Source organism: Oryza sativa, chromosome 8 (assembly GCF_034140825.1).
Source record: "Oryza sativa Japonica Group chromosome 8, ASM3414082v1".
Classification (NCBI taxonomy): Eukaryota; Viridiplantae; Streptophyta; class Magnoliopsida; order Poales; family Poaceae; genus Oryza; species Oryza sativa.
Window position 1 is genome coordinate 244,482 of NC_089042.1, and position 25,102 is coordinate 269,583.

The 25,102-nt window shown below is 40.8% G+C and overlaps 3 protein-coding genes across 4 annotated transcripts; 1 reads left to right on the plus strand and 2 right to left on the minus strand.

Annotated features, from left to right (window-relative positions):
- Positions 1-1,991: 1,991 nt before the first annotated feature.
- On the minus strand, positions 1,992-2,935 carry LOC4344439 (ferredoxin-1, chloroplastic-like). The gene has a single exon (NM_001403311.1). The coding sequence runs from the start codon at positions 2,846-2,848 to the stop codon at positions 2,429-2,431; it is 420 nt and encodes a 139-aa protein (NP_001390240.1). The 5' UTR covers positions 2,849-2,935; the 3' UTR covers positions 1,992-2,428.
- Positions 2,936-10,907: 7,972 nt separating this feature from the next.
- On the plus strand, positions 10,908-19,059 carry LOC4344440 (putative 1-phosphatidylinositol-3-phosphate 5-kinase FAB1D). 2 transcript variants are annotated; one of them, XM_015794604.3, is made up of 12 exons: positions 10,908-11,213; positions 11,856-11,994; positions 12,485-13,189; positions 13,303-13,447; positions 13,544-13,891; positions 14,533-15,483; positions 15,621-15,955; positions 16,121-16,247; positions 16,323-16,487; positions 16,624-18,021; positions 18,104-18,364; positions 18,453-19,059. In XM_015794604.3, the coding sequence occupies exons 2-12, from the start codon at positions 11,957-11,959 to the stop codon at positions 18,810-18,812; spliced, it is 4,833 nt and encodes a 1,610-aa protein (XP_015650090.1). In that variant the 5' UTR covers positions 10,908-11,213; positions 11,856-11,956; the 3' UTR covers positions 18,813-19,059. The 2 variants fall into 2 exon arrangements, with proteins under 2 accessions (XP_015650090.1, XP_015650089.1); XM_015794603.3 differs by lacking the exon at positions 10,908-11,213 and adding an exon at positions 11,591-11,755.
- Positions 19,060-20,314: 1,255 nt separating this feature from the next.
- LOC4344441 (uncharacterized) lies at positions 20,315-21,889 on the minus strand. The gene has a single exon (XM_015794606.3). The coding sequence runs from the start codon at positions 21,568-21,570 to the stop codon at positions 20,623-20,625; it is 948 nt and encodes a 315-aa protein (XP_015650092.1). The 5' UTR covers positions 21,571-21,889; the 3' UTR covers positions 20,315-20,622.
- Positions 21,890-25,102: the final 3,213 nt, after the last annotated feature.

A 25,102-nucleotide genomic window follows, 5' to 3' on the forward strand; every position in this document is an offset into this window, starting at 1 on the left:
GGGTTTTTAGAATTTAAATTTTCCCGCTAGGCGCCACGATGGAACGGGCGCTACATCATGGCTTCGATCGGCCGCTATCGATAGCTAGTTGAGCTTAGCTTGTATAATCATCAGCGGATAACAGTGATCAGCCCTCAAGACACAGTGATTTACGTGGAAAAATCCCCTCGGTGTGAGGAGTAAAAAACCACGGGACCAACGGTCCACTCCAAGCTTCCACTATAATCCAGTACAAATGGAGTCTTCTCTAGAACATCTAGAGGCACATCACAACAACAGCTACAACATCAAGTTACGCAATTGGCATCATCCATCAACCATCAAAACTAACAAGAGGCATATCAGCAAACAAGCAAAGAAATGATAGATCCTGTCATCTTCGTTTCTCAGCTGAGATCTCCCAAGCCACATATGCAAATTGCACGAAACATGGCTGAAATGATGATCTATGAGTCCTTTCCAACCTTTCCAAAAAACACCTAATCGGATACCGTTTGACCTCTCAAACTGACACTTTACTAACTACTGCATAATCTGTAACTGCAGTAACTCGAGTTGACAAACCACCACTCAAATCCGGCGCTCTACTCAACCAATCCTCATACAAACTAACCAGACTAAAGTGCTTAAAGTGAGAAACAAACTCATCAAGTTTAGTGCCAATCCAACCACGTTTGAGCCTCCAATGAATGACTTGATGAAGATCGGGTAAGAATGCAGGCTAGGGTTTTTCTTCCCATCATAAAGAGATAAGGCAATATCCACCATTGATCAACATATGAATTAATGGCTCATATTTGTTGGACTTTTTCGGCTGCAATAAGCTGATAGTAAAGGCTTCATATGGAGAGAAATTTGGCCCAACCGTCAGCGGAAATGCTAATGGGCGATCGATCTCCTGGAGATGGGGGCAGCGATCGATCCCCTCCCCCTCCCTCCCTTCACCTGTTTTCCCTTTTTGGCACCGCATTACTTTCCTATTTTAGTAAATTTATGCACCTAAAATTTATACACATCAAGTTTACACATCTAAAGTTTAGAGACCCAATATCTAAAGTTTAGAGACCCAAAGTTTATAAGTCAAAAGTTTATATATCCGATTCAAGTTTGAATTTGAATTCAAATATTTTTTATATATAGTATTTCTATACACCTAAAGTTTATAGACCCAAAGTTTATAAGTCAAAAGTTTACATAGCCGTTTCAAATTTGAATTTGAATTATATCTAATTCAAATTTGAATTTGAATTCAAATATTTTCTATATATAGTATTTTTATGCATCTAAAGTTTATACACCTAAAGTTTATAGACCCAAAGTTTATAAGTTAAAAGTTTACATTCCCGTTTCAAATTTGAATTTGAATTATATCTGATTTAAATTTGAATTTGAATTCAAATATTTTCCATATATAGTATTTATATACATCTAAAGTTTATATATCTAAAGTTTATAGACTCAAAGTTTATAAGTCAAAAGTTTACATACCCGATTCAAATTTGAATTTAAATTCAAACTTTTTATATATATAGTATTTCTATACATAAATTTTTCTAACTTTTGTTTTTTTTAAAAAAATTTTTGTGGTGTAGTGTAGTAGGAAAAGAAGAAGGGGGAGAAAAAAGGGGGAGAAGTGAGAGGAAGTATTACCTATAGGGGGAGGGGGGGCCGGATCTAATCGCTTGGGTGATCGATCGCCCATTAGGACCCTTCGAACCGTCAGCTCTTCGGTTAGGTACACGAGACAACGCAGCAGAAAGAAATTAAGGGATGGATATAGAAACGTCCACGTGGCCGCAGGAGATTGGGCGTCTTATCCAAGCTCTGGGCTACCAGGATCACACAATAATACGTACATCTCTGAGTCTTCTCTTTTTTCATTATACAAAGTACCTACAAAGTATGATCCGTATTAATTTCATACCAAGTAACTTTAATATCTGGCGCTTCTGCTCCCTTAGCTTCTTTGTGTGGATAGATATATGACCGTTTTAGCGATTTTAATGGGATTAATTTTGACCTCGATCGGCATATATACATCCATTCATACACGAACAGTTAATTCAGTACGAAACACATGGAGTAGACACAAGAGTAGAACTAGGATATATAGCTTATTAATTAACTGTTCTTTCAAATACATGGAGTACGTATTTGACAGTAGTATATATGACACAGTAATGCATGCATATATGACACCAAAATGTGATATGGATATGATTAAGCAGGTGCAGCAAAACGTACATTAATTAAACAACAACAATTAACCCTCGGGCACGCCTGTGTTTTGTTATCTCGCTCAACATATACGTACGTAATACTTTGCTTGCATAGCATAGGGACGACGACATTATATTCTTAATTGATAAACTCAAGAACGCATGGAGATGGATCGAGAGATTTATAAATATGGAGCTTGCTTGATTGATTAGATGAGGTCGTCCTCCTTGTGGGTCTCGATGACGACGTCGGACTTGGGGTAGGCGTGGCAGGTGAGGACCCAGCCGGCGGCAACCTGGTCGTCGTCGAGGAAGCTCTGGTCGGACTGGTCGATCTCGCCGGAGACCACCTTGCCGGCGCAGGAGGAGCAGGAGCCCGCGCGGCAGGAGTAAGGCAGGTCGATCCCTTCCTCCTCCGCCTGGTCCAGGATGTACACGTCGTCCGGCACCTGCAGCTCCACCTCGCCGTCCGGTGTGATCAGCTTCACGTTGTACGTCGCCTGCATCCGCAGCCTGTCTCCCAGCTTGTTGCTCGCCGGCAGCACCGACACGCGCGCCGGCGCCGGCGCCGTCGCCACCCGCAGGGACATCGGCAACCGGACCTGGCTGCTCAGTGCCGTCGCCGCCATGGCTGCTATAGCTAATTAAGCTAGCTAGCTGCTGCTGCTAGGTAAGGTAGACGAGGAGGAGAGGAGTGAGCTAGCAAGAATGTGAGCGTGAGGTTGAAGGAGGCTGAGGCAATAAGAAGGGAGGTGGAGGGTGCCACGTGGCGAGCGGCGACTGGTTGGCTTATCTGCGGGGGAGTGGATGGGGCAACGACCACCACACGATGCACATCGCCGATGCTGTCCGGCCGTCTTGCGTGTGGTCGCCTCGCTTTTCTTTTTTGTTTTCTTCTTCACACCTTAACTTCTTTTGAGCTTTTTTTTTTAAAAAAAATAATTTGTGAGCCAATCACATGTACCTCCAGGATTCAGATCTGGTATCTCTTTTTCCCATGGCCGTCCATTGATTTTGTTTTTCACGAGAAAAATAATTGAACAAGATGTATGTGTGGTCACACACATTTTCTTTAATTTCTTTTGCTATGTATATATGTTGTCCACACATACGTTGAATCACAATTGTTAGATTGGGATTTGATGGTCACGAGTCTTGCACAAGATAGAGTGCGATGTGCAGCCTCTAATAATTTTGAACTGCTGCATGTGCCTTCTTCCTTCCTGTTCCTGGCTAGGAACTTTCTCCAAACTAACCTAACCTCTCTGTTTTTCTTCTCTCTTTTTTGAGGGCCAGGCCAAAACTTTTGCTTTGTACGATCACATGCACGCTTATATGATATTCCATGTAAATGGGCCGGCCCAATCCGCATAGCCGTACCCGATTCCAAGATACGGCCCATAGAACACTGGATGCGATGACCAGCCCATCTTGTCTCTTATTGGGCTTGTTTGTTGACAGGAACATCCATCTCATCTACTTCTAGGACACGATGGAACCTGCAGCAGGCAGCAGGTACATACAGGAGTGATTGAGTATAAAAATATGAGTGGATGTATAACAAGAGAGTAGTTCATGTGCTGATCGAATTCGATCGATCCAACTCTATATGCATGCAGGAATATATACGCATGATCGATGATTGTACATGATATTTTCAACTCTTTAAGTTCTACTCTATATATATATATTGCTACTGGCCGGCCGGCCACGTGTTGGTTACGTGGTCCTTTTGATCCTCACACGACACTATCAGTGAACAAACACGTTGTACACACACATATATACGTGTATGTGTAAGCGGAACAATAATTGATTGATCAATTAGTAGATCGAGATAACTGGAGTAGTATCAACTGCTGCACATATATGCATGTCAAGCATCCATCACATGTTCACATATATATACCCCGATATGAATATTGATCATCCGCATGCAATCGAATCGCCCTTCATGTGGTAGGACTAAAAGACAATTTTACCTCATTCAATTTTATATTACATTCTATTTAAGTCAAACAACAAACCAATTTAAATATTTTGAATCATTTATACTGATAGTATATGTGTGTGTAACTAGTACATTGTATCGTAACAAAAGAAAAACTCTCCACAGCTAGCTGACTCACATGCATGCCTTGGCCCTAGCTTGTTGGGACGTAATACATATCCGTGCATTATTAGCAAATTAATAGCAATTGATTAAGAAAATGACTAGCTACACAGATTCCCTAGGGAGGAAAAAAACACACATATCTAACAATTAATAGACAGATTGATATATGGAGTGAGAGAAAAAAAAAGATTTACAACCGAAAAGAAAGAAAACATCGGGAAAGCACCACTGGTATTGACGTATAGTAATGTGATGATAAAGTCGTGGATGCATATCTTTAGCAAATATGTCCATGAATACTTAGCAAATATGCAAGTGAAGCTTGTACCATGATTTGAGTGAGATCAGATCGAGATGTGCTATTGGTTTCTGTCTTTTTAGTACATGTTAGGGGATGCATTCTCGGGTGTACGAGTGTGGTGTTGCATGTATGGTGGTGTATGTACGTTTATTGCACAATTGAAAAAAAAAAGAAAAATCAAACATGGATTATATTTCATTAGTGAAATTAAATTGTAGCTGGGTGTGTTTAGTTCACGCTAAAATTATAAGTTTAATTGAAATTGTAATGATGTGACTGAAAAGTTGAAAGTTTATGTATGTAGAAAAGTTTTGATGTGATAAAAAAGTTAAAATTTTGAAGAAAAAATTAGGAACTAAACCAGGCCTAGGTACGGTCGCGTGAAGATTGCTCGGATCCGATCGACATCCAAACGTACCGACACGGTCAAACCAGGGATGCGCGAATGTTTCCTATCTATAGTTTGACCAGCATGCATGTTCTAATGTTTTCTATTCTTCCGGTAGCCACTACTGTTCTATTTTCCTATTTCATTAATCAATATACTAATAATGACTAAGCATATGCTTCCCACCCGGCCCTATCCAAATTCCAATCTCAACCAATAATTAAGCAATTAACCAATGAGCTATATATGAGATTTTTTTATTGTACTAGCCAAACTGATTAATTTTAATTGTTGCTTTTAATCATTTCACTTTGCTTGTAAGCAATTCATCGATCAGTTCGTGCTTTGCCTGCGGCCTACCCTTTTTGTTGCCCGGCACTACTCCCAGGATATATACGGAGTATATGCCAACACGTACCATGCACGTTTCTTCGTTTTGTATTCTCTCTCTTCGCGTGTGTGATCCAGTTGCCTTCTTTTATCCGACAAGATTAATCTTCATCACTTTTAAAGAAGAAACCACGTTTAAAATTGCTGATTTTTTTTGTTGAAAATTCTCTCTGTGTCTCTAGTATTTCAAGTGCTGATCTCGTGGTTTTTTTACTCCCCTTTGTCACAAAACATGCATGTACTCTGAATGCCGCATCTATATTGTTTGAAAATATAACATTGACTACTACTACCTCCGAGGACAAAGGGAGTAATTTGTACCTAATTAAAAGCAAAACATTTTAAAACCAACAATATTATAATACTATCAAAGTATTTTTCATGACATATTTACCACATGCAACTTTCTAATATTGGAAAAATAAACATGTTTAGAGTTTTTAGAGTTTAACTTGAGACATCAATTATGATAAATTTATATTACACGGGGTATATATAAGACTACCCACCTACAACATATGCGAAATATGTAACTTTTTTTTAATAATGGATATATAAAGTTGGTCATTGTTTCAACTGAAGCTACAACCACCTATTACAAAGTTTTAGTTCGAAGGCCAAGCACGGTACAATAAAACCATGATAGATGAAAAGACTGGTACAACAACACCAACCAAAGAAAATAAGCAACTTATTTAAAGTTTAAGTTTATTCCTTAATCTCCATTTAAAGGTAATGAAGATATGTATGATGATTGATCCTAAATTTCGACCGCAGCAATGCGAAATAGCTAGCTTGTTTTGACAGGGATTTGTATATATGCTATGCATCTTCTGGATTCCTAGTTGCCATCGTTTGTCATGACAATGATATATTGCGCTAGCTTGAAGAAATGGTAGTTGGACAAATAATTATCTCATTTTATATGGTATAAGGGTGAAACTAGGTATTCGATCATTGGCATATACTAGCTAATTGCTCATGTGTTACAACAAGATTTCACAAAGAGTCCTCATGATAATTTCGATCTTAGACCATTTCCTATTATCTATATCTATATCTATACCTAATTAAAAAATACGTAAGGCTTCGCCCTCCCCTTCGTCCATCCGCCCCACCCCTTCCTCCCGCGCCGCCTCCTCTTTCCCTCCCTCCCGGCGCCCCCATCTCTCCCCCTCCCCTGCAGCCCCTCTTCTCTCTAGCGCCCCTTCTCTCCCACCTCCCTCCTTGACTCCTTCCCTCCCGGCACCCCCCTTCCCCCCATCTCTCCCTCGCTGCACACTCCCCCTTCCCCCTCGATATCTCTTCTCCTTGGCGCCCCTCCTCTCTCCTGTGCCTGTGTTCCCTCCCTCTTGTGCATTCAAGAAAAACAGAACCTCCTTGTTCGGGAACACGTTTTGACGTACTCACTCGGCCGTGTTCAGCACAAGAGCTCACCATTGTCGTTTCTCTCTGTCGGGACCATGTTGTTGTCGGCCGCGTTTCCATTATTCTTGTTTTCTTCGTAGCCAACCGCCACCATCAATGGATGAGTCATAATGTGGAACACGTCCGGCCACCTTACTTACCGCCGTTGGTCGCTGGAGCACTGTCGCCCATCTTCTCTCATCTTTTGTTTCTTGTGTTGGCTAGGGAAGACGACGAATAGTATTAGTCGTTTTTTCCTATGTGTTTAAGGAAAAAAGAATCCTCTCGTCCGGGAACGTGTTTTGACACGCCTGCATCCAGTCGTGTTCACCACTAAAGCTCGTCGTTGTCGTTTCTCTTTCTATCGGGACCACATACACGTCCTACCACTTTCCTCACCATCGTTTGGTCACTGGAGCACTGGCGCCCATCTTCCCTCCTCTTTTATTTCTCGCCTTGAGTTAGGGAAGACAATGAACAATGTCTGTTGGGCATTATTCCTTCTTAGTCTAGCCCAACCATGCTACTGAACCACTCACATAATATTAAGACCATATGAGAATGAATAGAACATGAAAAATTCTAATTTATATCAATTAAACAAGCGAAAGGAACACCATAGAAGATCCAATATTGAAGACAATATCGATGCACGTTATTTGTTAATAAGGTTCAGCCGAAGCCTACATCCCCAGAGCAGTGGTCCTCCCCAATCAAGCATATTACAACGTATCCGAATTACAATTAATGATTCTCGGCCAGACGCCGCCGACAGCCGATACCTCTCACCTATGCTAAGTCATCATTGTCGTCATCATGTTTGGATCTCATATGACGTTTCTTTCGCGTTTGGTTTCCGATGTATTATCGGGGTCGGTTTTATAACAAAATCATTTCTCATTATTTATTAAAAAACATCACACTTGCATCAGTTATATTTTTCAGTGGTTAGCTTGACATATATACAGTCCATCAATCCTATTGTTTGGGGTCCACGTGGCAGTGGTAGTGGGTGTCTGGTGGAACCGTGACTAGCAGAACCACCACATCACTACCATACTAGTGTTTGGGAAAGAGGGACTTCAGTCCCTCTCATAAAAGTACAAGTCCCTACTAGTATGTATGGTGTTGTTTGGGAATGAGGGACACCACCAAAGTAATATAGATATTAGTGCGATTTCTGATAAATATTTCATGTTTTCAAATATGCTAGCTCAACGTAAATTATGACATTATATTACAGAATATGGAATCATGCATGTAGCTATAATACCAACGAGCTTAATTATCTAGACAGGATAAGGTTGACGAAAAGGATATTGTTATTATTTATTTTGTTCTCTATATATGAACTGGATATTAAGTCCAGCATGTGTGGTTCAGTTAAGTCATCGATCATGTTAGGACTTAGGAGTTAGGAACAACAATACACACTCCGTAAAGTCTTGTCGATTGGTTGCTTGAAATAAGCGTTCTTCAGACATACGTTAATTATAACGATTAATGGATCGATGGCAACTACAGATAGAAGTCTTTTTTATCTTTATCTTTATAAGTTGGTATTTTGAGTAGTTTTATTGTTTTTTAATTAAACCTTGTTTTTAGTTCATAGTTGTTTCTATAGTACCATTTTGTAGCAAAGACCGAAATATTTTTTATCATCTTAAAAAGAAATAATCGATGACGAATAAATGCTGTGCGTAGGAATGAGATCATCTGACACGAACCATACTAAAGTGTGATCCATATGTCACTTTTTTTTCGCGAACGCGTAAAAAGATTGCACGTCAATATGATCCATATGTCAGTGACTGAACTACGTGTCTTTACCTATTATAAAAGTTTAAGGTGTTTTTGCCAGAATTTTGGTACGTCATCTGTCTTTGAAACGGTTTTAGTTTTATGTTTCGGTTTTAATCTATATGTCTACTACAATAAATTCTTCTTAAAAAAAAGTAAAAGAAGTCCGACTAAAAAAAGGTAAATAAAGGAAGAAAAAAAGTCCGACTTAACGAGTGATTAAAAAAAAAGTTCCGTCGTCACTTAAAGAGCGATTAAAAAAAAAGCTTCCGTCGTCGTCAGTAAAAAAAAAAAAATCTCTTGTCCGACTATGTAGAAAAAGGAAAAAAATCTTCCAGTAAAAAAAAGTCCGTTTGGTTTTTTTTGGCACCGATATTTTTTTCCCTTTTTTCTTTGCACGCAAAAGAGTTTTTTATGCGCACACGCTAAAGCTTTTGGTTTTTTCTTTTTTTTAATCCGATCTATTCACCGCGCACCTCTCGGGTGCTTTTAGTTTTTTCGTCAATGTTTTTTGTCACCTGTTTTTTTCTCCCGTATGCTTTTTGTTTTTCTCTTCCGGTTTTATAATCCCATCTGTTTACCGCACGCCTCCCGAGGTGAACCCTAGCGCCGCGCCGCTGCCATACCGATTTGTGTATTTTCTCCTCCAATTTAATTGCAAAAATGGATTCCCCACTCCTCTTATCATTTTCTCCATGATTTTCCCTTCGATTCGGCTTTAATTGCCAGTTTTAATCTCTGTTCTATAGTTGCCGATGATGACGGCGATCTTCCTCGGTTATTTTTATCCCGAGTTTTATGCTCTGATTTTGGGGAAAACGGAAAGAGTAGATCGAGTGGATTAAAAACCCTCGACCAATTTTGGTTTACCAAGAAAGATTCGGCCGGATTTGATGGGGAGATTTGCTCTAGCAAACGTATGGGCACGGGATTATCTTCGGGAGGTTGAAGATGTAGTCATATTCGGGAAGTTGAAGATGGTAGGGTCGAAGAGAAGCAGACCAAATGGAGGGAGGTAGCGGACTAGCCTAGGGCTGAAAAGGAAGGAAGGCTTTCGGTCAAAACCCAGAAAATATTTTCATTAACTTTTTTTAATTATAATCTATAGCGATTCCAATATTAAGATTTTTATTAACTTTTTCAATTATAATGTATAGTGATCCCAATATTTTAATTTATTACTTAGCTCTCAATATATTACTGAAAAATGTTTACCCGTTGTAACGTACGGACATCTTTTCTAGTATATAATTAGGTGAGAGGATCTACTTCCGCACGCATACAACGAAGGGAGATTAATTTTTCATATTCGGCAATACGTACATGCTCTTTTAAAATTAATTATGTGCTTATTAATTAATTTTTTTTGCCGCGGGGTTTCTTTCATATACATGATGTGAGCCTATACATCATGCTTATTAATTACTAATAACATTGTTTAAGTAGTTAATTGTTCTTTAGAAGAAGTTGAAGGTGCGTGGCTCGTGACATAATCACAAGCTTAACGCAAAGCATCATATATATCTTCAACGTTCTTTAAACGTTTCTTGTGGTGGGGGTGGTGAGGCAAATAGACCCCACATAACTACTCCGTAGTACATACAACATACATATATGTATGTAGGAATAGGATGGTATGAGCATATATAGGATTTGATTAACAAAAGACCGAGAGCTAGCACATATAGCAGGGATGGTAACTAAAGATTTGTTGTACTAATTTTTTTTTGGCAGTAAGTTTTTTTTTTTAAAAAAGAAAGTAGTAGCATAAAAACGATTCGAACTACCCTGCGTAGGCATGCACATACATACGTGCATACGTCACGATTTTGTATATAGACATACATAACAGATGCAATGTCAACGTTAATTAATTAGATTTATTTACAAAGATTTGGAAGCAGTAAAATTTATTTTGATACTCCTACATGGGTTTTACGCTTGATATTGGTTAATCAATCAATCAATTAATTAATTGATGAGGTCCGACGCGGTCAGAGACGGTTGGTAGAGTCGTCGTCTCCCTCCTTGTCCTTGGACTGCGTCGCGTGTTTCCAAGGCAATTTTTTCTCCTCTCCTCTCCTCAGATAATTAATTAATTAAAGAAAGAAATTGAATAAAAATAGTACTTGTGTGTGAAAAAGAAAAAGAGAAGAGAAGATAGTTTGTGCGTGGGCTCCACGAGGAGCGTAGACCGGAGACGATTTGCCGAGTTGGAGTGGAGGGAGACTCATCATCATCAGAGGATAATACTCTACTTACTAGTAGTAGGAGAGAAAGAACACCAACATTCAACTACTAGTACAAATTCAACAACAATGGAATACACTAGAGTCGGGAAACAGCTTTACTAGTCGTAAATTTTTCTTTCTTTCTTTCTTGCTTTCTCCACCACGCCAAGTCCACAGCCACCTCCATTTTCTCCTCCTCCATTCTTCTCTTCTCCACCTCTCCTATCTTCTTCTTCTTCTTCTTCCCAATTGCTTGCCAGATTCAATTGTAGTGGTCGGTATTGTGCAACAAACGCGGGCGGCGGCGGAGATCTGAGCGAATACAGACTGACCCCTTCCCTGCCTTGCCACTTTGGCTGAGGTATAGATCCAACATCTCTCGCAAGCTGTTTCCTTTTCTTGCTTCACTTGGGAAATTTGAGATTTTTGATCCCCCGATGAAACTGACTGGGGGTTGCAATTGGATTTTCCGGGGATCCAAAGTCGATGATTTGGAATGAAAAATTATCGGTTTTTGATGTGAAATGTTCGTCCTGTGTCATTTTTTGCGATGGTGCGTGGTTCGTAGCCGTCAATTTGATTCCCCAATGCGTGCCAGCCGCTGACTTGGACCATCCCGACGCGCCCCTTGTGTTGTTGTGTCTCTTCTTTTTTAAAATTTCCTTCTTTCCGTGTTTATTTAAATTATTATTATTATTATATAGTTGTTGTATTGGATGTAGTCGGGATGGCCAGCCTGGACTCTCGGTTGTTTTTCCCCCCAATTGCTGCAAGTTTCCTCTTTGTCTTCTTCTTCTTCTTCCTCCTCCGGATTCAAGTTCAATCTCCTCCCCTCTTTTCACATTGCCACTTATCATCTGTGTCAAATTTGTTTTGCAAATTCTCTTTTGTAGCTCTCTACTTGTGAGCACCGATCGATCGTCTCTTTCTTTCCCTCGATTTGTTGGATGTGGTAATGGAGGTTTGACTGACTGACTGCCTGCTTCTGCTTGGTCGTGGTCAGGTCGTCGATTCGGAGCGGTGGCCGCCGGCGGAGGTGCTCGGAGTCGGAGGGGTAGCGTATATGTGACGCCTGCTTTGCCCTTGCCTTGCAGATTGCAGGCCATGTCATGTGCCCAGCAAGACATGGATCCACCAACAAGGTATTCCCCCACCTCTGTTTGTGGATCTCCCTTTCTTTTTACGCATAGATATACTACTACTAATTGCTTAACCTTCAATCTATCCATGTTTCATCACTCATTACATTTTGACAGTCATAGCAATATATCTTAGAAGCCATATATAGACCACTTCTTTGATTTTCGGTCTTGCACACATGTAGCCTGGGTCAATCAATTTCTTCCACCATCAACATCTGTAGCTTTGAGTCACCATTCACCATACAGACAGAATTTTTATTACTTAGGAGTATTTCTGTAGGTTTAATTCCCGACAACCTAGCTAGCTAGTTCGCCTCCAGGTAAGATGGATTACCCTTGAGGAAAGGGAACTCCGTTGCAACACATGTCATGCCCTGCAAGTTGCTATTAATTTGCTATTGTTTCACTTTGCCAAAACCCTGTATTTATTGTCTTCCTATGACCTATGTGTCTATTTGCATTGTGACCCGGTATTTTCTCATACGGACAGGGACGCTTTGTCTGAGGCTTTAGATGGTAATCGCAGCGATCACAGCGTGTATGATGCAGAGCATTCTGGACAGAACGGAATTGGGGATACCAAAAAGCGTACAAGCAGCAGCGATCTATCCACAGATGACAATTTCTCCTCTAGTGCTTTGCAGAGCAAACATGAACATATGAACCGTGATGCTCTTTCTATAGATGACCGCTCGGTTAAGTCTGGTGATGAATCCGATGGGGCTGAGAGTACCAGTGGCAAAAGTGGCAGTATTGACTCAACATGCACTGAAAATGATAGCATCTGGATACCACCTGAAGCTGCAGACAAGGAATATGAGGCTGACAGTGTTTCTGGAAAGATTGCTTACGCTGACGACGACGATGATTACAGTGATGGGATCAAGTGGGGCCGGTCAAGTTTCCCAGCCACTAATGAGGAGCAGGAGGTCAGCCACAATACTAGGGATGAGCGAGAAAGCGCGATGCTAGATGCCATGAATGGGCAGTTAAAGATACTTGTAAGTCGGTTCCTGGCCTCTGCTGGTATCTCCTTTTCCAAAGGAGAGAGCGGTGAGAGTTGGCTTGATATCCTTACCTCCCTATCGTGGGAAGCTGCACTACTGATCAAACCAGATGCTAGCAAGGGAAAGGAAATGGACCCTGGATCTTACATCAAGGTCAAGTGCATAGCATCTGGTACTCGTCGGCAAAGGTGAAACATAATTTGTTCCTTACTGAAGAAAATTCTTTGAAAACATTGAATTTTTTTTTATGTTTCAAATTATACCCCCCCCCCCCCCCTTCATTTTGCAATGTTGATTGCAGTGAGGTGATCAAGGGGTTAGTCTTCAAGAAAAATGCTGCTCACAAGCACATGCCGACCAGTTGCCACAATCCTAGACTGCTGCTTCTCAAAGGAGTCCTTGGGCATTCTGATGTTGGTTTGTCATCATTCAATTCAATGGATCAGGTTTGCCACTACATATACATGCATGCAGATATTAAATTAAATCCCATTTTTGTTGGCTTGAAGGTTAATAGTTTCCTTTTTGCGTCTCTATGGTAGGAAAAAGACCATCTGGAGAGGGCTATTAGTAAAATGATGGAAATATGTAGTCCTAATGTTATTTTGGTTGAGAAAACTGTTTCACGGGATATACAAGAACTTCTTCTGAAAGAAGGTGTTACTCTAATTTTCGATATGAAGCTCAATCGGTTGGAAAGAATTGCTCGCTGTACGGGTTCTCCCATAATCTCATTCTCAGAAGTCTTGGATAAACCAAAGCTGAAACGTTGTGACTCGTTCCACATAGAAAAATTTATTGAGGAGCATAACAGTGCCAGTGATGGTGGAAAAAGGCTATCGAAAACATTAATGTTCTTGGAAGGCTTCCCCAAACCGTTGGGTTGTACGGTATGTCTAGTTCATAATTGTAGTATCTATAACACATTCATGCATTTTGATCTTATTCATTTCGTCCATAAAATTTGTTCTTCCTGAAATCTCCCCATCCTTTTATTAGGAGTGACAATGAAACCTCTAATCAAAACACCCCTGTCACTGTTGTATGCCAATCTATTCTAGCTTGCTGTCTTTTACTTCAAACAATTATTGATTCCTGATGGTACTTGTCTGATCCTGCCCCATATCCAAGTGAAGTGAAGTAAAAGATTTTTATGTTTTGACTTACAAAAGGGATAGTAGGGAGGTGTAGATATCTGAAATGCTCTCAAAACATGACAAAGGAGCTGCTCCTTGTCTTTTGGCAAGGCATGCCAAATTTTAGCAAATAAAGCTTGGCAGGAGCTATGCACTCTATGGTTCTTTACAATAGCAAACCTGGTTTTGATTATGATGTGCTATACAGTAGCAAGTTTCATGCATCTTTTTTTTATTATGATGCCAAATGAATATGACCCCTTCCATGCATACTTATTCTCTCGACTGAATAGGCACATGTGGAGTCACTTCTTTCCACTGAGTAGACACATGTGGGGTAGTCCATATTTTTTATAAATTATCTGCACAATTATAATTCTTTCTTTATCATCCAGATATTGCTAAGGGGTGCAAATAGTGAAGAACTGAAAAAAGTCAAGCAAGTCATGCACTACACAGTATTTGCAGCGTACCACTTGATTCTTGAAACATCATTCTTTGAAGATCAGAGGATATTTTTGAATGATCAAAATGCTTCAAGAGAGAATTCTGTTACTGCCATGGCAGGGCCATCAGCAAATGGTTACGATCCATCTGTTCTTTGTGCCTCTGACTTTCCTTCACGAGATGACTCTCCAGCACTTAGACTGTACCATGCCACTTCTAATGGCTACACTGATGTGAAGAAATCCCTCAGTTCATCAACAAAAGTAGATGCTCCAAGTTCAATAACAAACAGCTCCTCGAGTGTTGGAGAAGATGCAAGTATCCGATACGACTCAAAGCCACCACTTCATTCTCAAAGGTTACCATCACCAGTCCCAGGAACGCTAAGGAAATACGTTGGCATGTTATCTCATCAGAATATTTATTTACCTGTCACATCCTTGCAAGAAACATCTGCTACCCAGATAGAAGGCGAGGTTGAATCTGGTAAAGAAATTGTCAGTAATGGTTTTCATGTTGGGTCAAAGGTGGAAGAGCCTGCAGTTTCTACTGCAAATGTGGATTGCTCACAAGATCACCAGAGACAAGAAAGAATTCAAGATATAATGCCAACAAATTCTACGCACGACAAACGTGAAGAATCACCTGTTATGGTAGAAGATGGGGAACAACATAGCACCATTGATATCATTAGCAAAGAGAAAACTACTAACGAAGATCAAGCGGATGATGCCCTTGATACTCACAGCATATTAATTTTGATGTCCAGTCAATGCATAACAAAGCAGGTTATTTGTGAGCAGAGCCATCTTTCTCGTATAAAATATTATGGGAATTTCGATGTGTCCTTAGGGCGATATTTGCAAGACATTTTGCAGAATCCGGTTTTGCAGAATCAGGTACACTGTTTATTAAACTTTTACTTTGTCCTCGAGTAGTTTTTCTTATTTTCACGAAATACCCACATTTTGTTTTAGCATTGCAACTTGATTCTGTTTGGATGCTTACTCAGCTCATTGATGTAAATTCATAGCAGAAACTGAGCTGCTCTTCATGTGGAGAGTTTCCAGAGTCTCATCTGTACTCTTACACTCATCGGAATGGGAATTTGACCGTTCGAGTCAAGCATTTGGCGCCTCAACATCATTTGCCTGGTGAATCTGAAGGGAAAATATGGATGTGGACCAGATGCTTGAGATGTGAGAATGAACATGGGATGTCCAAATCGACTCCAAGAGTGCTCATATCATCTGAAGCACGAAGTCTCTCTTTTGGAAAATTCCTAGAACTCAGTTTTTCAAGCCATTCTGCGGCAAGAAGGCTTTCAATATGCGGACATTTGGTGAACAGGGACTGCTTGCGCTTTTTTGGGTAAGCTAGCCAGCTAGGCATATTTTCATTTGCATCAAACAAAAATAATTTTAAGCTGAAACACCAGTATTTGGTTACCAAGCATAGCTATGCCGTGGAAAGACATACTACTATACCTTTCGTCTTTCTTGACATTCATTATTGTCTGTTCACTACTGCTTTCAGGTTGGGCTCGAAAGTTGCAATGTTCCGGTACTCATCAGTTGAAATTTATACAACCTGCAAACCACAAACCACTCTCCAGTTTGATAATCCCTGCAGGCAGGATTGGTTTAAAGAAGAGAGGAGATATGTATGTTTTATTAACTTCAGTATAATCATGCTATGTTTTCGATATGTTTTAATGTTTTATGTTTCATCTTTCAAGGTTCTTGCTAGAGGTATAAAGCTTTTTTCTGAGGTTGCAAGCATGCTACAACCCTTAAAGGATCAGCTTCTTGATGTGACAACAACCAATTGCACCGGCTCTCTCCCTGTTAAAGACTTCTCTGAACTTGAAGAGTTGTTGATCAAAGAAAAGGCCTTTTTTGAGGTAAGCATCCCTTCATTTCCATTGGTGTAGGTGTCGCCAATGGTATTCCTGCACATCACAGTAGGACTTTTGTTTCTAGATGAATTTGTTGTGTTTAATTTTTTTTTTTTGTGCTATCATCTGTGTTGCCATCCAGGATTCTCTAGAAAAGACAATTAATCAGAATGAGAATCTATCTGCATCTGTGCATGAACTTGTTGATATCAATTGGTCCTACCAGGATCTTCTACTTGAACTTTATTTGTGGGACCGTCGACTGGATCAACTTACTAAGTGTGTTTCAGCTGGACAAGAGCGTGTTGTTAGTTGCAAAGATCCTTTTGATACTGTTGTCAAGAATATTAGGGTAAATCAGGAGATTGAAAATAAAGCTGACGAATTGACATGTGATAGAACTACATCAGTTTTGAGCGCAGTTGGTTTGACTGAGTGTCCAAGTAATAGAAATTACATTGACCACCAATCAGTTGACATTGAAGCACCCGTGCTTACTGAAAATCAGGGGGCTGGGTGTGCTCAATTTTCTTCCACTGGAGGTAGAAATGATGAAGACTCTTACACTGCTCCTTGTCAACTAGAGGTAGATAGCATGGCACAAACCAAAGAAGTTCCTTCATTTGAAATTTCAGAGGTTCAGGGTGATGGGATAGTTGTTCATCCAATTTCTTTGGACCAGGAGCCTTCAAACGCTCCCAATCATTTCAGAAAAATTCCAGACTGGGATACAGGGGAAGGGTGGATTTGGAATTCTTTCCATGAATGTCAATTGGCTTACAGAAAGGACATACAAAATGAAATTTTGGATAAATTTGAAATTGTCAACCGTTATTCTCCGTCTCATATGTCTCCCTTGTTTGAGCAACATGAAGAAGTGAGCTCTCCACAGTTCACTGTTGGTCCAGGTGGTAATATTTTATCTGTACTGGAGGATGAGATATCTAGTATAATAGCCCGTGCTCTTGCTGTATCTGGGGAACACCGCCATTTAGTGGAGAATGAAACAGAGGGTGCCAGGTTGGAGCATGCTAAAACAATGGAAAAATCATATAGCTTTATGTCTGGAAGTTCTCTTGACTCATCACCATGGTCATCTATCGGATCTTTAGATTCCGAAGCAAGTTTTTTGTCTCTTGGTTCATCAGTTTCATCAGATGACCTATCTGGTTATGATAGCTTGCCTTTGTTCTCTTCAATACATCCAGAAGTCGCTGTAAATGGAAAAGTAGCTCTCAGAGGCAAATATTCTGTTACTAGCATATATGCTAAACAATTCCAAGATCTTCGAAAGAAGTGCTGCCCATCTGAGCTTGCATATATTACTTCCCTAAGTCGCTGCAAGAAGTGGGATGCTCAGGGTGGAAAAAGTAAAGCTTTCTTTGCAAAGACAGTGGATGACAGGTTCATCATAAAGCAAATAAAGAAGACAGAGTTTGAGTCCTTCATAAAATTTGCCCCTGATTACTTCAAGCATGTTTACCATTCTCTAGACACTGGAAGCCAAACTTGCCTTGCCAAAATATTGGGAATTTATCAGGTACTTTTACATTGATAATTGGAGTTTATTTCAATATATTCCTGACTTTATAGTGCTTTTCTTACAAGTTGCTTCTTCTCAGGTTAAGCAAACAAGGCATGGAAAAGAGATAAAGATCGATCTGTTGGTGATGGAAAACCTTCTCTTCGGGCACAATATTTCACGGATTTATGATCTTAAAGGTGCTATCTTTTCACGACACGTTGCACACTCCAATGACCGTAATACTGTTTACTTGGATCAAAACTACGTCGAGGACATGCGTGTTTCTCCGATTTATATTGGTGGAAGAACAAAGCATCTTTTGCAACGTGCAATCTGGAACGACACATCATTCCTCACTGTATGTATAAAGCAAATCCTGAATCCAATTACAGGTAATTGTGGCTTTCAATTAAAAATGTGTCTTTAACCGATTTATTGGCTTGCAGTCGGTCAACGTTATGGACTATTCTCTGCTTGTGGGAGTGGACAAAGAAAAGCATGAGCTTGTATTTGGCATCATTGATTATCTGAGGCAGTACACTTGGGACAAGCAGCTGGAAACATGGGTGAAAAGTTCCCTAGTAGTGCCAAAGAATGTTTCACCAACTGTAGTTTCACCCAAGGAGTACAAGAAAAGGTTCCGGAAGTTCATGGCGAAGCACTTCCTCACAGTTCCAGATACATGGAGTTCAGAGAATTCTTCCGGACCAAGCAAATCGTTTGGGCATAGCAATAACATGTTGGTAGAAGTCCATAGTGATGACAATCTGCTTCAGCATCCAATTGAGGCTGAGACAGTTGTATAAATGACTTCTCTGACAGTTGTTGAATCCTATCCTGTTGCTACTTGGCTTTTTTTTTTTCATTTTGTAAAATGGTGTACATAGGAGGGCCTCACTCACTAATTGATTTTGGCAACCCCAGAGAAGTTTGCAGATTTTAGGCAAGTCGATGGGGGGCAAGTGAGGCCTACAGTACATGTATGTATACAAATGTTCATTGTTAATTTCACAGTTATTACAGTGAAATTGCAAAATTGATGATTATTCTGAACCTCAGTTTCCACCAGCTAGTTAGTTGGTAACTTGTGACATTATTGATAGACCAATATTGCTCCGATTCATTTCCGCTGGAGACGATCTTCTTGCTGTGAGCACTGAGCCATACTCATTCGCAGAAGCAAAATAGGAGTGCTGCCATGAAGCACAAAACCTGGGTTGTCGCAAATTAAAGGGGTATGTTCACAACCACAAGCATGGCATCGACTTCTCGCCCAAATCCTTGTAATGAAGATTATGACGAGCAGAGGAATTTTTTTCTTTTTTAAGACAAGTATAACTATGGCATTGCGATTGTTTTTTTGATCTTGTCTTGGTGCTTGGTTGCAGAACTGCTTTAGCCAAGGGATTGTTGTCGCGCTGTTCATTTGTTGGAGTGCAGTCAAGGTCAGCTAATTTAATTCCCCATTGCATACATGCAGATTCTCAACCCACAAAGAATGGAATATGGGCTAGCTATACTCCAATTATCATCATTCTTCGTTTCTCCACCTCATGCATGACTCTGCAAAGAAAGATGCTTGAATCCAATCGATTTGGCATTTCTTCATCTGATTGAGTCCTACAAGTCAAGGTGATCATTGCCATGTCCCAATTCAAGAGGACCCACCTTCTCATCATCTTGCAGCCAAAATGGTGAGCAATATCATGGAGAATCATGTCCAAGAGCTCTGCGTAGCTGCATCGAGGGTGTGTGCTGTTCTCAGTTTTCTTTCCCTGTTCATCTTCTTTGCTTGAGTGATTATTAAAATAACCAATTAATATGTTTGTGCTGCCATATATATTCTCGCATAGTGGAGTGATGAATGATAAGGAAGGTGATAAGCCTACCGCCAAGAACAAAAGGGAGAAGAAGAAGAAGAAGCTAGAGCAAAGAGATGGAGGTTAAAAGATGTCATTTTTAAACCCTTCCCGATTACCAGTACTTGTTTCTTTTTGTCCCCTCCTCTCTAGTCTGTCCAAGTTGTTACTTTTCCAGTTTTTTTATTATTTTTTTTAATGGAACTTTTCCAGTTTTAGAAAAGGGCAAAGAGTTGGTTTCCCTTTCGGACATCTGATTCGTCGCACTTTTAGATTCTTCCTTTCACAGGTAGTAAATATTACACCATCATCAGTCATAAAACACCATTAAAATATGGAGTACAAAAGAAGAATTAGGACTTACTAGTGGACATATATATATGTTGATTCTGACAATTAAGCATGAACTGGTCGCTAGTAGCCGCAATGGTAATTTGGAGACACAAAGATGGCATGCATGGGCATATATATTGATCGATCTATAGCTAGATACAGTGACTAGATGAGTGATATAGCTAAGCTAGAGAAGTGCCTGAATTACAAGAAAACAAAAACACCTACGACCTTCCTAGCTGGAGTACTACATTAAGTAATTCTCATTTGTTAATTACTAGTAGCAAACTCATCCATGCATCTTGTGCTAATGCGACTATCTACCATGCATTAATTATATTAGTAATATGCATGCATGATGTTAATAATCTGTTTGTGGCAATAATTAATAATCATACAGTGGATGTCTGGATTAGACTTTGGATCAGCGATGGCTGCAGAGGTCGGAGAGCATCTTCCTGCCCTCGACAATGTCATCGAACAAGTCGTCGAGCTCGGCGATGACGGCCTCGGCGCCGGAGCTGAGCATGGCGAGGCAGCCTTTGACGAGGTGGGCCCTCTCGGCCATGTCCTCCCGGTGGGCGTAGCCGGTGCCGGTGGCGACGACCCTGTCGAGGTCGGCCTTGAGGCTGTCGATGGCGGCCCTGGCCTGGCGGAACTCGTACATCAGGATGCCGTCGGCGGCGGGGGCGGCGAGGGCGCGCATCTCCTGGGCGACGCGGTGGCGGAGGCGAGCCATGGAGGAGGCGTAGCCGGGTGCGGTGGGCAGGGGAAGGGGAGTGCAGGTGGAGATGAGGTGGTCGGGGAGGCAGGAGGAGACGGTGGCAGAGAGGAGGATGGCGAGGAGGAAGGAGGTGGCGTTGCGGAGGGCGTAGAGGAGGGCGCGGAAGCCGTTGAAGGCGTTGAGGTTGAGGTCCCTCGGGGAGCGGTGGTCGAGGAGGAGGAGGGAGGCCGGGTCGAGGATGTTGTCGTGGAGGAGGGCGCGGTTGTCCTGGAGGAGGCCGGCGGCGTGGCGGCGAGGGGCGTTGATGGCGCGGGCGGCGTGGATGTAGTCGTCGTCATGGTCGTAGAGGTGGTGGATGGCGTGGGCGGCGGCGGCGGAGTAGGCGTGGAGGGCGGAGGCGCCGGCGCGGACGAGGAGGCAGGCGTCCCACAGGCGGGAGGTCTCGTCCATGTACTCGTCCAGCCACCTCTCCCCCGCCGGCAGGTGCAGCCTCCCCACCACCTCCAGCAGCTGCGCGTGCACCGACCGCACCAGCGCCGCAGCCTGCTGCACGAACGCCGCCGACATGAACCCCACTTCGCCGACCGCCAGACTCCGGTGCAGCGCCTCCACCCCCTGCCCGATCGACGAGTAGAACCTCTTCATCATCCTTAGCTTAATTAATTAATTCCTAGCTATCTACTCCTTCCTTGTAGTGTTCATGGTCATGGCTGCTGCCTCTCTGCCTGTATATACTCCTGCGGTGCCTACATATAGGAGAGATGTCATGGCAGTGGCAGCAGCTACTCCTAGTCCTCGATGCTAATCTAGTGTGTACAGCAGCAACAGCCAGACTGCAAGAGCAATGGAACGAATGATATGATGGTGTGTCTGGGCGCCAGGGGGAAGGATGATTGTCACTGCCTACTGCTTCTTCGATCATCTCTCTCACTCATCTATACGAATGATATGCACTATTACTTGCTACTGTTCATCACTATCTATCCATCTATCGATTCGATTCGATTATGTGTGTATCATCACGTACCTGCCTTTGCATTGCCATTTTGATTTCCTACGTGCTCTCTTCCTCTCAAAAATAACTTAGGCCCTGTTTAGTTCCAAGGGTGAAAAGTTTCTGCATTTCACATTGGACATACCAACACACATATAAAGTATTAAATGTAGCCTAATAACAAAACAAATTACAGATTCCACATGTAAACCGCAAGACGAATTTATTAAGCCTAATTAATCCGTTATTAGCAAATATTTATTGTACCACCACATTATCAAATCATGGAGCAATGTTTCGCAATTTACACACAATCTGTGTAATTAGTTTTTTTTTTGTCTATATTTAATACTCTATGCATGTGTCCAAACATTCGATGTGATAGAGTCAAAAGTTTTTGCGTGGGAACTAAACAGACCCATAACCTAGATGGAAATGTGAACCCTCCTAGTAAAACAAATCAAGACAATCTTCTATTCAAATTCATTATACTAAGAGGGGTCACATCACCTCTTAGGTTGAGTTTTTTTTTCAACAAAGGGAGTGCTCATATACATATGCATCGGAAAACGCAATACACCTAGTTACTTACCCCCTCTGTCACATAAAAAATCCAACCTGGTATTGGATAAGACATTTTTTAGTTTAACGAAGAGAAAATGTGTATCATTCAATATTAAATTAGTTTTTTCTTTTTTGGACGGATGGAGTAGAGGGTACAGTACAGTACTAGATTAGCTTTGTGTCTCCATGGCTGGCTAGCAAGTAGCAACAGAAACAGGGGACAGGGGTAGTAGAAATACTAGAATGGTGCGTGGTTGTTTTGATATGAATGTCCAATTGCAAATTGATTGGGACCATATACAGAAAAAAGGAAGCTACCAAGACAAGAAGCAAGAGGAGGGGCCTCTCCATTAAAATTCATGTCTCGCTTCACATATACAGGCAGTTATACTAGTACACAAATAGCCTGCACTGTCATGAGCTGCTGCCGTCCTATGTACGTACTTGTATATTTTCTTCCTATACCATACGACTTATTAATTAGAGTTTCATCCGTATGTAACAAATATTCATTCTACTCGATGGATCGATCGGCAGCATAATGTAAAATTGAATTAAACGTGCCCAAGATCGATGATGACGGACAACAGGAAGAAGAGGAGAAACAGAATTAAGCAGAGCAGAGTGCTCTGTTAAGTTGCCTTTATCCTGTCTGTCCTCAATCTGCGTTTCAACAAACTCTATCGCCTACCTTGTACTCCAATTGATGGCAACAAATTTAAGCTGATGATTCATATATGAACCTAAATCAATTAGTTATTAACAACATTAATTAGAATAAGATCTGAAGAAGAAGAAGAAGAAGAGGAGGAGGAGGGAGGACAAAAATTCAAAGGTGGGCAGGAGAACGAGAGATTTGTCTGTCTGTCCATCGATGCAAGTTCCCATGGCTGTGGGCATGAATTTGCAAGCAAGCAAGGAATGATGGGTTTCCTTGTACCCGTACAAATCTCTCTGGCAATGGCTATGGCTATGGCTTCTTCCATCTTTTGAGGAGGCGGCTTCCTCCGCTTGCTCATCCCTCTCAACCGGGCCTCCGAACCACCCAACAATCATTCCTCATATATGCCCGTGCCCACCCCTCTTCTTTCAAGGACCTCAACTACTCTCAAATCATCCAATTTCTGATTCCTCCATTACAAACTTCACCTTGTACCATCCTACTTCATATTTGTTTTTTCCGACAAGTATTATCCAGTACTAATACTTTTAAACTTGGATGAGTTGATATGTTTTCTTAATTATTTGCATTGGTTCGATATATGTAAATCATACAGGAGCATGTACAATTTGTCCTAAAGAAATGCTACATGTTCTTTTATTTTGAATAGCCGAATGGTTGAATAGCTGAGTGAATTTGTGATGATTATTCAAATGTACAAATGAATCTATTAAGTAGTACAAAATTGAAAAAATGATTTAAAACCATTTTTTTAGGAAATCCATATTAAAAAGTTTTTACAGAAATCGCAACGTTTAGAAACTCCAGAAGTATACAAGTTTATCCACATTCTATTCCTCGGAAAAGAAGTATACAAATTTATCCGCATTCTATTCCTCGGAAAAGAATGCTCTTATTGAAGTTTTATTTGGAAAGCCGTATCAATGTCTAAAATGGAGGGAGGGAGGACGGATGATTCTTATGAAAGCACAATGCCGTTAAATCCTGAAAAATTTGCTCCCATGGGAAGTCAAACCCAGGATCTAAGGTGCTATTGAGACTCCTGTAACTACTAGGTTACAGGCCCTTTCGCAAACTCGACTATCCTTAGTTGAATACTCTCCACAAAATTCGATCTAAAATTTAAAATTATGACAATCAATTTTATATTAAAATAAGTTGATAGGTCTGGTAAGTTTATAACATTATGATAGTTAAATTTTTAGGCAAATTATTTATTTTGTCTTTAAACGCTTGTCAAAATTTTAAAAAGCTTAACCAAATCTTATTCTGAACATGATGGTGTATTTCTTTTACTAGCCTGAAGGAAGTAGTTTTTTTTTAGGATTCTTGTTGAATTGGCTCCACAAACGAGACAAAGTATGTTAATATGATTACAATTAGGGGGGAGTACGTGTAGTAGGGATTAGTAAATGGTGTTAGTGTAGGCGCTCGTGGGGTTTGGGAGACCGAGAGAGATCGAGGAGGGATCGGGGAAATCAAAGGGTATGTATGTTGTTTGCCTTTTATCTATCTAATCGAGCCATATACTAAGATCAAGGTTAGCAGCGATCGAGTACTAATTAATTACCTTTTGTTTTCTCCACTAATCAATGATGTATACATAGGACATGATGCATGAGTTGGCATGTTTCATTGTGTATATTTTATTACTACTAACAATTGCATCGGTGGCCATGCATGCAATGTCCGTAGTTGACCGGTAGGCTCCACAGCACTCAATGGTTGATATAATCATTCCTAGCTAACTTGTCTTGTCCGGCCACCCGTTTAATTAATTTTGCTAATCTTTAATTTCTACACTTCGTACTTCTCCCCTGTAATATACAGTTCGTACTTCACCAAAATGAACTTTTTACTAGTACTTCTCCCCTGTAATTTTTTTTTTAACTTTTTACTAGTACGCGGTGTGATTTGCCTTGCTTTTTGGCAGGCAACCT

Bases quoted from the DNA above. Each gene is read 5' to 3' on its own strand.
- LOC4344439 (NM_001403311.1), bottom strand. From the start codon at position 2,848: ATGGCGGCGACGGCACTGAGCAGCCAGGTCCGGTTGCCGATGTCCCTG.
- LOC4344440 (XM_015794604.3), top strand. From the start codon at position 11,957: ATGTCATGTGCCCAGCAAGACATGGATCCACCAACAAG. The intron at 13,892-14,532 runs GTATGTCTAGTT...TTTATCATCCAG, and splicing joins CCAAACCGTTGGGTTGTACG to ATATTGCTAAGGGGTGCAAA. The intron at 16,488-16,623 runs GTAAGCATCCCT...GTTGCCATCCAG, and splicing joins AAGAAAAGGCCTTTTTTGAG to GATTCTCTAGAAAAGACAAT.
- LOC4344441 (XM_015794606.3), bottom strand. From the start codon at position 21,570: ATGATGAAGAGGTTCTACTCGTCGATCGGGCAGGGGGTGGAGGCGCTG.